This window comes from Chiloscyllium punctatum, chromosome 6 (assembly GCF_047496795.1).
Source record: "Chiloscyllium punctatum isolate Juve2018m chromosome 6, sChiPun1.3, whole genome shotgun sequence".
Classification (NCBI taxonomy): Eukaryota; Metazoa; Chordata; class Chondrichthyes; order Orectolobiformes; family Hemiscylliidae; genus Chiloscyllium; species Chiloscyllium punctatum.
Genome location: NC_092744.1, coordinates 83,274,508 through 83,286,967, shown reverse-complemented (window position 1 = coordinate 83,286,967; position 12,460 = coordinate 83,274,508). Strand labels below are relative to the sequence as shown.

The window sequence follows — 12,460 nt, the reverse complement described above, 5'->3', positions numbered from 1 at the left end:
GGCCCTGAATGGCCTACTCCATATGCTGAGGGTGTCACCCCTAGTTCTAGACTCCCCAAGCAAGGAGAATATCCTCCTTGCATCTAATCTTTCTAGCTCTGTTTGAGTTTCAAATGGTTCAATCAGATCCTCTCTTATCCTGCTAAATGACAGTGAGTATACACCCAATTGAATCAATCTCTCCTCAAATGGCAGTACTGTCATCATGGTATCGACTGAGTGAATGTTTGCTGTACTCCCAATAAATCAAGTATATCCTCCCTTCGGTAAGGACACCACAACTGCACTTAATAGTCCAGGAGGAGTCTTACCCACGTGCTGTTTAACTGTAGTAAGACCTCCCTACGTCTGAGCTTGCATCCTCTTGTAATGAAGGCCAACATACCATTTGCCGCCTTTATGGTTGCTACACCTGCCTGGTAAACATTTCAGTCTTTGCACACTCTGTTACTCGAGAATGAAAAGACAACATTCTTGAACCTATTGGGATAAAGAGGTAAAGTCATAGGAGTCCCAGAGGACCAATGGGCTGCTCTCTTATTTGATTGAGATGACAAGTGATGAGTTTAATCTGAGGGTTACCCTCCTCAGAGGAGGGGCCTTCATGGTAATCTCAGCCAGTGCAGGAATTGAACCAGTACTGTTTGCATTACTCTGCATCACAAGCCAGCCAACTTGTCAACTGAGCTAGCTAACAAATTGCTGAATATTTGGTATATAGTTGATTACAGATTATCTGGTCCTTAATCAAATCTAGAATTTTTGAATGATCAGTCTAGAACTGGAATATCTTAATATGGAACTTCTATCTGCTCAGTGACTGATTTCAGCAATACTTCCTTCTCAACAAAGGAGACCTGGGGATATGATTGATTTGGATTTCCAGAAGGCTTTGATGAGGAGCTGCACAGGAGTCTACCAAATAAGATGAGAGCCCATGGTGTTAGGGGCAAGGTATTGGCATGGATAGACGATAGGCTGACTGGCAGAAGGAAGAGAGAGAGCGGTCTTTTTCAGGATGGCAGCCAGTAACGAGTGGAGTTCCGCAGGGGTCTAGGTTGGGTTCACAATTATTCACGTTATGCCTCCATGGTCTGGACAAAGGAACTGAGGGCATTGTTGCTAAGTTTGCAGATGACTTAAAGATAATTGGAGGGACAGGTAGTATTGAGGAAGTGGGAGGCTGTAGAAGGGCCTGGTGAGGTTAGGAGTATGGACTAAGAAATGGCAGATGGAATGCATTGTGGGGAAGTGTGAGGTTATGCACTTTGCTAAGAAGAATAGAGACAGAGGCTGTTTTCTAAATGGGGAAAGGCTTCAGAATTCTAAAACACAAGGGGACTTAGTGTCATAGATTCATAGAATCCCTACAGTGTGGAAGCTGGCCATTCAGCCCATCGAGTCCATGCTGAACCCAGACTCAACCCCAGGGTATTTTCCAGGGCTGATCCACCTATCCTGCACATCCCTGAATACTACAGGCAATTTCCCATGGCCAATCCACCTAATCTGCACATCTTTGGACTGAGGGGGGGAAACCGGAGCGCCCGGAGGAAACCTACACAGACACAAGGAGAACGTGCAAACTCCACACAGACAGTCACCCAAAGGTGGAACTGAATCCGGGTCCCTGACGCTATGAGGCAGCAGTGCTGACCACTGAGCCACCATACTGCCCCAAGCTTGGGGGGAGGCAGAGTTCAGGATTCTCTTAAAGTTAACATGCAGGTTAATTCCAGAATACCTGACATACTAGGCAGTCTTGGAATATACAAATGTACACATTAGGAGCAGGAGGAAGTAACTTGGAACTTCCCTCAGCTGTTCAGCCTTTCAACAAGATCATGACTGATCTGATTAGTCTGCATCCCTGTTTATTCCCGAAAGCTTTTCACCATCATCACCATTCGCCCTCTTGCCTGTCAAGGATTAATCTGATTCTGCCTTAAAAACCATTCAAAGACTCTGCTTCAATTGCCTTTTTGAGAAGACCGTTTCAAAAACGCTCAACCTGTTTATCTCTGGTTTAAATGGACGAACCTCTCACTTTTAATCAGTGATCCCAAATTCTAGTTTCTTCCACAAGAGGAAGCATTCTTTCTACATGCGCTCTGTCAAAACTCTGTAGGAACATGTGGCCTTCAATCAAATCTCCTCTCAGTCTTATAACCTCCAGTGGACGCAATCCTAGTCTATCCAATGATTCATCGTATGACAGCCCATCCATTAGCAAAGCGTCTCTGAAATTCCTCCAATTCTGTATCCTTCTTTAAAGGTCAGTATTGTACACGTGGTCTGAGCAGTGCCTCTATAACTGAAGTTAAAAATCACTCAACACCAAGTTATAGCCCAACCGGTTTATTTGGAAGCATTAGCTTTCAGAGCACTGCTGCTTCATCAGGTGGTTGTGGAGAATTTGTACACCCCAGTCCAACACGAGTGTCTCCAAATCTATAATTGAAGTAAACCTCCTTATCTTTTTAATCAGTTCCTTGTAATAAGTACTAATGTGTTATTAGTTTTCCTGATTACTTGCTGTACCTGCATGCTAATCTTTTGTGATCCTTTCATTAGGATACCCAGGTATCTCCAAATATTTTTTCTCTTCCCTGCTGAAATGTGCAACTTAATGTTTTCTGGTATTTTAGTTCATTTGCCAAATCTTTACCCATTTAACCTATCTACAATGAATTGAATTGAATTGAATTTATTGTCATGTGTACCGAGGCACAGTGAATAGGGGAGGATAGTGGATTTGAGGATAGCGAATGTGGTCCCCTTGTTCAAGAAGGGGAGCAGGGACAGCCCTAGTAACTATAGGCCAGTGAGTCTCACTTCTGTTGTGGGCAAAGTCTTAGAGAGAATTGTAAGGGATAGGATTTATGAGCATCTGGATAGGAATAATGTGATCAAGGATAGTCAGCATGGTTTTGTGAAGGGCAGGTCGTGCCTCACAAACCTTATTGAGTTATTTGAGAAGGTGACTAAGGAAGTGGACGAGGGTAAAGCAGTAGATGTGGTGTATTTGGATTTTAGTAAGACGTTTGATAAGGTTCCCCATGGTAGGCTACTGCAAAAATTACGGAGGTATGGCATTGAGGGTGCATTAGAGGTTTGGATTAGGAATTGGCTGGCTGGAAGGAGACAGAGGGTAGTAGTTGATGGTAAAAGTTCATCTTGGAGTGCAGTTACTAGCGGTGTTCCACAAGGATCTGTTTTGGGACCATTGCTGTTTGTCATTTTTATAAATGACCTGGAGGAGGGGCTTGAAGGCCTTGGTGAGCAAGTTTGTGGATGATACGAAAGTCGGTGGAGTGGTGGACAGCGAAGAAGGATGTGCTTCGGTCGGCGCAACATCGAGGGCTGAAGGGCCTGAACTTCGCTGTATTTTTCTATGTTCTATGAAAAGCTTTGTCTTGTGAGCAATACAGGCAGATCACAGAGTTAAGTAGCATAGATAAGTAAATAATAGGTAAACAGCGGCAAAAACCAAAACACAGGGACAGGCGAATGCTAAGAGTTTGTGAGTCCATTCAGTATTTGAACCTCAGGGTGGAAACTGTTTCAAAACCGGCTGGTGTGTGTGTTCAGGCTTCTGTACCTTCTCCCCGATGGTAGAGGTTGTAGAAAAATATTGCCAGGGAGGGATGGATCTTTGAGAATGCTGGTGGCCTTTCCTTGACAGTGGGCCTGGTAGGTGGATTCTATAGATGGGAAGTTGGCCTTTGTGATTGTCCGGGCCGAATTCACCAATCTCTGTAACCGTCTCCAATCTTGAATGGTACAGTGGCCATACCAGGTAGTGATACATCCAGACAGAATGCTCTCGATGGCGCACCTATAAAAGTTGGCAAGGGTATTCACCGTCATGTCAAATTTCCTCAGCTGCCTGAGGAAGAAGAGACGTTGGGCCTTTGTAACCAGTGCGTCCACATGAAGAGTCCAAGAAAGCTTTTTGTGGATGACCACTCCCAGGAGCTTGGCACTCTCTGCTCGTTCCACCTCTGTGCTGTTAATGTGTAGGTGGGCATGAGTAACATCCTGCTGAAAGTCAGTAATGAGTTCCTTGGTTTTGCCGGCATTGAGAGCTCGGTTGTTCTCAGTGCACTATTTTTCCAGGTCTTCCACCTTCTGTTTGTAGTCTGAGATTTGACCGACCATGGTGGTGTCACCAGTGAATTGTAAATGGTATTCGTCTGATATTTGGCGACACAGTCATGGGTGCACAGTAGTGGGCTGAGTACGGACCCCTGGGGGGCTCCAGTGTTGAGTGTTAGTGAGGATGAAATATTGTCCCCAATCTTCACTTCCCTTCACAGCTTACTTCCTTACCTATATTTGTATTAGCAGCAAATTTACCAATCTATCCATTTATATAAATTGTAAAAATAACAAGTTAATGCCCCAGTAATGATTTCTTTGGCATATCATTTTAGAACATGGGGCATTTCACAGAAAATTTGGAATAATTCCTAATTCCATAATATTTGATGTAATACTCAAAATCCCGGAATATGCCAGGTAACAACAGTCTTCAAATGTCAGAATAATTCCAGAGTTTCTAGAGAGATTGGGCTAAAATCAGACAATCTGGGAGACTGAACCAGGAACCCAGATATGTTGGGTACATATACTCCACAATGCACCCCTACTGAGCTCTATGCCTATTGGATCAGCATATCGATAGCATCACATTATATACTGAATATTTGTAGAGCCAAAGTAGTTACAGGTGATTCTCTTTTAAATACATAATAGATAAGAGTTTAATAATCCACCAATATTTTGCCCAAGGTACTGCACCAGAATCTCTGCAGTTATCGATTGTATTCTGAATATCTGATGTCGTAGGGTATGTTCTGTACTGAATTATACCAGAGTATTCGTGTGTGAAAATATATATTGAAATGTGTTTTTTGTGAAGTTTCATAGTACCGGAATGTAGCCTGATTTGCATATTTCCAGATTAGATTTTAAATGTCAGCAGTAGCAGAATATAGATCCTACCACTATGATCGCTGCAAGGTTCTTGAAGAATATTGAGTTGCCTGGCTAATCCCAGATTTCTGATGTGCTGGCATAATCCCTGTATTTGAGTGCTGTAGGTTATTACCAGCAATGTATAAGTTCTCTGAGCTCTTGGTCCTATGCCTCAAATATCCCGCTAAGGTCAGAATAATAAATTTATTGAGCTTAACCCAAAACTCCCAAGGGACCACAGTTATCATCCAGTATTCGAGGCATTGGGCTTCCTGTCTGCATTTTAGATTGATCTGTCCAGCAGAGTCTCGTGTCAGGTGTTTGTGTTCTGTGCAATCCTTGCGACCTGATTCTATTGTGTAGGAATGAATGGCTTTGTGTTTTGTAGCCCATTGTTTGTAACGTGGAAGATGGGCCGAGATAAACGTTTGCGAGGCTGCATTGGGACCTTCTCTGCCATGAACCTCCATTCAGGACTCAGGGAATACACACTTACCAGGTAAGAACTTTTAAGCTCTCTAAGTAATAATTTGAAAAAATAAATTCAAGATGGGGGCATAAAGTATGTCCTAGTAGTGTGAAATTATACTGCTTTGTTTTGTATTAGTATAATCTGTGTGATGTATAAACATTGGCATGTACTAGTACTAAATATCTGTGCTGTGTATTTTTTAAGAATAGCTTGGATAATAGTTAATTTCATGCATTGTGATGTAAATGGAACTTTTGGATGTCCGTGTATCTGTGGACATATATACGTTAGAGTCTGCATTTCACTCCTCTAGTAGTTGGCAAAGTAGCAGATGGGGCGCATAAGATGACCTGTACAGTGGTTGGTACGGAAGGTAACCCAAGCACTTCTGACTGGAGTAGGTAGCCAGACGTTCTGCAGTTCTTGATTTAATGAGCTGTGCTGCAGCCAATGTTTAGGGAGATGTAACCCTGTTTAGCTCCTGACTGAAAGTAGTTTACTCTAGGTCTCATCTCAAGGGTGGGGAAGAGAGAAACTACTGCATCCCTTGCTTTGGTGAGGTGGTGGGGGTTGTTCTTTTGTACTGAAAGAAACAAATTCCTGGTATTTAATGGATGTTTGAGTCAATAACCATCACCCTGTTAGTGTGGAATAATTTCCAAAAGGCAAATTGAAGGACCATTTACCTGAACGGACACAAAAGGTAGATGATTTAAAACCACAAATAGAGGTAAATGGGTGTGATCTAATTGCCATTATGGAAACATAGCTGCAGGGTTACCAAGACTGGGAACTGAATATTCATGGATATTCAATATTTAGGAAGGGAAGGCAGAAAAGTACATGGCACTGATAATAAAGGGACAGGATTAGAATGTTAGTGAAGTCAAATCAGAAGAATAACACGTGGAATCTGCTTGTGTGAGCTAATAAACGGCCAGTGGCAGCAAACATTGGTAGGAGTTGCTTATAGGAGAAAGTGAGGACTGTAGATGTTTGAGATCAGAAAAAGTGTGGTGCTGGAAAAGCACAGCAGGTCAGGCGGCATCCGAGGAACTGGAGAGTTGACTTATCGAGCATAACCCCTTCATCAGGAGTTGTTTATAGACCACCAAACAGTAGTGTGGGCATGGTATGAACCAGGAGATTAGAGAAGCATGTCGCATGAGCAATACAGTAATCAGGAATGGCTTCAATCTGCATTTAGAATGGGTAAACATAGTGAGCACAAAAGCTATAGAGGATGAATTTCTGGAGTGTTTTAGTAACAGGTTTTCTAGAATACAATGTTGGAGACCTAACAAAAGAATAAGCTATTTTGTGTGTAATATTCTGTAATGCAAGAGGGTTTATTAATAATCTAGCTATAAAGGAGCCTTTTTTAGGCCATAACATGATAGAATTTTATATTATGTTTGAAAGTGAGGTAGTCCAATCTGAAGTTAAATTGGAACAAAAGAACAGACAAAATTCAGGGTATGAGGAGCTAATAGGCAGGGGTGTATTTGAAAAAAATGCATAAAGGGATCTTCTCCAAAAGCATTGGATAGTTTTCAGGAATCATTACATTGTTTACAGCAACTTGTACATTCCTTCAAGATGCAAAAAACATCCAAAAAGTTAATGAGTTACAAAGGATATTATGGATTATACAAGATTAAAAGAAGACATTTCTAAAGTTGCCAGCAATAATATTAAACTTGAAGATTGGGAGGCTTTTAGAATATAGCAAAGAAGAACCAAGAAACTGAGAGAATAGAATATGAATGTGAACTAGCAAAAAAAACATAAAAGTGGACTGCAAAAGCTTCTGTAGATATGTAAGAAGAAAATATTTGGCTAAGACAACTGTGGGCGCATTGCAGGCAAAGTCGGAAGACCTTATCATGGGGAAAGAGAAATGGCAGACAACCTAATTCATTACTTGGTGTTTGTTTTCACTGAGGAAGGCACAAGGAATCTCCCAGTATTAGAGATCCAAGGGAATTGAAGGAAATTAGTATAGTAAGGAGGTAGTGTTGGAGCACTTAATAGAACTGAAGGTCACTAAGTCCTCAGAGATTGATAGTTTCCATCCCAGAGTGTTGAAAGAGGTAGCTGTGGAGATATTGAATGCATCTTTCAAAATTCTATCGATTTGTGATTGGCTGCTGCATATTGGAAGGAAGCAAATGTCACACCACGATCTAAGAATGTGGGGGGAACGACAAAGCTGTTTGCCTTGCATCAGTAGCAAAGTTCCCGCAAAGCTTACATTTGCACAGCCACAGGAAAGCCCCTGTCCATGGCGATATATCAAGATTTGAAAGACTTCTGCTTCTCGAAGTCGCTGCTGTGCAAGGACCTAGAAATTCCACAGCCAAGGAAGAAAAATCAGTGGGAATGTTGATCATTAGAAGGAAAAGATTGTGATTAATGGACACTTGGATATTAATGATCTGATTGGGCATAGTTGTCACAGATTTGTGAATGGGAAAGCATATTTCGAGTCATAGGGATGTACAGCATGGAAACAGACCCTTCGGTCCAACCCGTCCATGCTGACCAGATATCCCAACCCAATCAAGTCTCACCTGCCAGCACCTGGCCCATATCCCTCCAAACCCTTCCTATTCCTATACCCATCCAGATGCCTTTTAAATGTTGCAATTGTACCAGCCTCCACCACATCCTCTGGCAGATCATTCCATACACACACCACCCTCTGTGTGATAAAGTTGCCCTTTAGGTCTCTTTTATATCTTTCCCATCTCACTGTAAACCTATGTCCTCTAGTTCTGGATTCCCCCCCCACCCCAGGGAAAAGACTTTGTCTATTTATCCTATCCATGCCCCTCATAATTTTGTAAACCTCTAGAAGGTCACCCCTCAGCCTCCAACACTCCAAGGAAAACAGCCCCAGCCTGTTCAGCCTCTCCCTATAGCTCAAATCCTCCAACCCTGGCAACATCTTTGTAAATCTCTTCTGAACCCTTTCAAGTTTCACAACATCCTTCTGGTAGGAGGGAGACCAAAATTGCATGCAATATTCCAAAAATGGCCTAACCAATGTCCTGCACAGCTGCAACATGACCTCCCAACTCCTGTACTCAATACTCTGACCAATAAAGGAAAGCATACCAAACGCCTTCTTCACTATCCTATCTACCTGCGACTCCACTTTCAAGGAGCTATGAACCTGCACTCCAAAGTCTCTGTGTTCAGCAACGTTTGAGTGTTTTGAGGATGCTGCTAACAGAATTATGAAGGGAAATCAGTAGATGTATTTTACTAGGAGTTTCAGAATGTTTTTGATAAAATCACCTACAGGAGATTCGTCATCAAAATTCAAGCCCTTGAGATAGAAGGTAATCATGTACTGCTCTGGATGAAGGATTAACTAAGAGATAGAAGACAAAGAATAAGCAGATCATTCTTGTGTTGGCAGGCTGTGGGTATCACAAAGATCAAGTATTTGGTCTCCAGTTGTTCATTATACATATCAATGATTTGAATCTGGAGACCAAGTGCAACATTTCCAAGTTTGTACGTGCCAGACAGTTGTGTGGGAATGAGTGCTCTGAGAAACATGCAGAGAAGCTTCAAGAGGGTTTAAATCGATTTAATGAGTGACCAAGAATGTGGCAGATGGAATACATTGTGGCATAATGTGAGTTTATTCACCTTGATAAACGGAACAGATGTTCAGAGTATTTGTGAAATGGGAAGGGATTATACAATATTGGTGTACAAAGGGACCTGGGTGTTTTTGTCTGTCAGTGATTGAAGGTTAACGTGCAGATACTGCAAACAATTAGGAAGGTTAATAGTATGTTAGCCCTTATTCCAAGGGGACTTGAGTGCAGGAGTAATAAAGTCTTGCTTCAATTGTACAGAACCTTGGTTATACCACACCTGAAATACTGTGTATAGTTTTGGTCTCTTTACCTCAGGAAGGATATTGCCATAGGAGTGCAACAAAAGCTCATTCTTGCAATGATGGAACTGTCCTATGAAGAGAGATTGAGGGCTTGTATTGTGAGGAGTTTTAAAGAATGATGGATACTGTTTAATCCCGAGACATGAAATCTTCTTACTCATGGTTGTAAATCTTTGTAGCTGTTTATCCCAGAGGACTGTGGAAACTCAGTCTTTGAGTATATTTAAAGTAGTGGTTGAGTGATGGATTTCTGATGGCCAATAATTTAAAGAGATATGGGAGTAGTGTAGATGGAGGAAAACAAACATGGGCATGGATGATCAGCTGGGCTTCCATTTAATTGCAGAACAAACTTGGTAGGCTGAATGGTCTACTCCTGCTGCCATGCTTCTCTGTTGGTAATGATTCACTTGAATTACTGTCATAGATTCCGACTGAAACAGTGGTGGTTGAGCTTGGGGATTTATGCTTTTATTGTGCTACTCTGTGAATATATGTATAAAGATTTGATTCTGTATTTCACCATTTGTCTTTCTGGATTATAACAGATCCCACACGTTATCATGACCAGTTTCTTGGCTTTCCTTTTATGTAGAAAATGGGTCATGTTCTATCAGTAGTCTTTAATTTCCAGCCTGATCTTGTCGATACCTTTTTCTCCTCGCAGTGCTCTTAAGGACAGCCGCTTCCCCCCGCTGACTCGTGAGGAACTTCCCAAACTCTTCTGCTCTGTTTCGCTGCTCACTAATTTCGAAGATGCCAGTGATTACCTGGACTGGGAGGTAATGGAATTCCAGTTCAAACTTACTGTCACCTCTGAAGGCTGAGGCAGGCGGGTGGGGAATTAAATGGGAAGTGTTTCTCCATTCCTTGTAAGTGCTGAGTTGTTCTAGAATAGATTTGTCTTGGGGTGCAGGAATCTTTCTGGTATTTGAAGCATTTAAACCAGGGCAGTGACTTTTGTCCTTCTCTCGTGCACATTCCAGAAGGGTCGTTTCATTATGGCTGTTGCTGCGTGAAAGCCCATTCCCATTCTTCGAAATCAAACTAATTGGAAATCTGTACAACCCTTTTTTTTTAGATTCCTGTTGTCTCCCTTATAGTGTGCAATCATGCTGATGGGGATGTCTCCTAGTTCTGACTCAGAGCGTACTGCTCATGTTTAGTTAGCTGTATCTGCCTTGCCTCAGTTGGACACTGCCTTGCCTCTGAAAGGGAAGGTCATGTGCTGAAGCTCTGGTCCTGAGAATTGTACACCCATTCCATGCTGATACTTCAGCAAAGCACTGAGGCAACGTTGTTCTGTCAGAAACAGTGGGTAGTATTTGAAGAGCAGTTGGGAAATGCTTTCATCCTGGTCAGTAGTCCTCTCAGTCAATTCAGTTCAAAATAAACTGTCTATTAATTTATACTTTATTGATTGTTGGATCTTGCTGTGCACAAACTAACAATTGTAATTCCCTACATACCAATGGTAGCCATGTTTCCAAACTGGCTCTGAAGGGATTTGGGACATCCAGAAGACATGGAAGGTGCTGTACTTTCTTCTAATTAAAATTGCGTAATCCATCAGTGCAGAATGCTAGTCAGATTCCTGTTTACTTAACTCTTTAAGAGATAAGAACTAGATGGTCAGCCAATTCGTTCATTCATGGGTCGTTTGCTACTTGAGCCAGCATTTATTACCCATCTTTACTTGCTTTCAACTACTACCATCCATTTGGTGTAGGTAGACCCACAATGCTGTTAGAGAGGGATTCTAGGATTTTGACCCAGTGACACTGCAGGAATGGCAATGTTTTTCCAAGTTAGGAGTTTGAGTGGCTTGGAGGGAAACTTGCAGGTGGTGGTGTTCTCGATGGTATTGGTTATGGGTTTGCAAAGCTACTGTCTAAGGAGCCTTGATGTAGTGCATCTTGGAGATGGTGCAGGTTGCTGTCACTGTATGTCAGTGATGGAGAGAGTGTGAATGTTTTATGGATGTGCTCCCATTCAAGCAGGCTACTCTGTCCTGGATAGTGCCAAGCTTCATGAGTGTTATTGGAACTGTTCAGGCAAGTGAGACACCCACTCCTGGCTTGAATCTTGTATATAGTGCACTCTAGGAGTCAGGTGATAAGTTACTGGCTGAGGGTTTCCCAGCTTCCAACCTGCTATTGTAACCACTTGTGTAATTTCTGGTCAATGGTTACCTTCAGGTTAGGGTATTCACTGATGCTAATGCCACGGAATGTCTAAGTGCAGTGGTTAGATATATCCTTAGTGGAGATGGTAATTGCCTGCCACCTGTTTAACAAATGTTCCTTGCCATATATCAACCCAAACCTGGGTGCTGTCCAGGTTCTTGCTGTATTTTGACATGGGCTCCCTCATTGTGGGAGTTGCGAAGAGTGCAGAATGTTGTCATCATCAGCAAACTTGCCCACGTCAGAACTCGTGATGGAAGAAGGTTAAAGATGAAACAGCTGAAGATATTTGGGCCCAGGACACACTCTGGAAGAACTCCTGAAGGGATAAGTCGTCATCAACAACAACAATCTTCCTTTTGTCACATTTGACTCTGATTTATCATAGACCCTACCTTTGCGTTGACACCTTGATGCTAGACTCAAATGTGGCCTTGCTGTCAAGGGGAGTTACTATCATACAACCTCTGGAGCTCAGTATAGCAAAAGACTTTGAAAAACCATGATGCAGACAAATTTACCCTTGGAGACCCCAACAGTGACTGAACGTGGATCTTGTCACTTTTCTACAAAGCAAAGAGATGACTATGTGCCTCAGAAATCGATGTTCGACTTGGCAAAATAAAGTTGGGAAATAAAACTGTGATTCTCTGAGGCAGGCTGAGAATATTTACTAATAGGGCAAAGAGGGTCTCCCATTTGCTGATAAATGCCAGTATTTGACTGGAATAAAGTTATATCCTCACAGGAACCCAAACTGAATCATTGACCTCAGCTGCACACCTCCAGGATGAGGTGGTACAGCAGCTACAAACTCTGGAGGAAGTACTGCTGAATGCCTCAGGATATTTCAACAGACTAGGGGAATGGGAATTGGTGTAGCTGACCACTAATTAATGTCCA

At 42.3% G+C, this 12,460-nt stretch overlaps 1 protein-coding gene across 2 annotated transcripts in view; it reads left to right on the top strand.

The window, feature by feature from the left end:
- LOC140479146 (AMMECR1-like protein) overlaps positions 1-12,460 on the top strand; it is a 60,476-nt gene that overhangs the window by 35,868 nt on the left and 12,148 nt on the right. For both annotated transcript variants that reach the window (XM_072573106.1, XM_072573107.1), the window contains 2 exons: positions 5,369-5,479; positions 10,039-10,153. In XM_072573106.1, the coding sequence (XP_072429207.1) occupies positions 5,369-5,479; positions 10,039-10,153 (226 nt within the window). The remainder of the gene's footprint in view (positions 1-5,368; positions 5,480-10,038; positions 10,154-12,460) is intronic.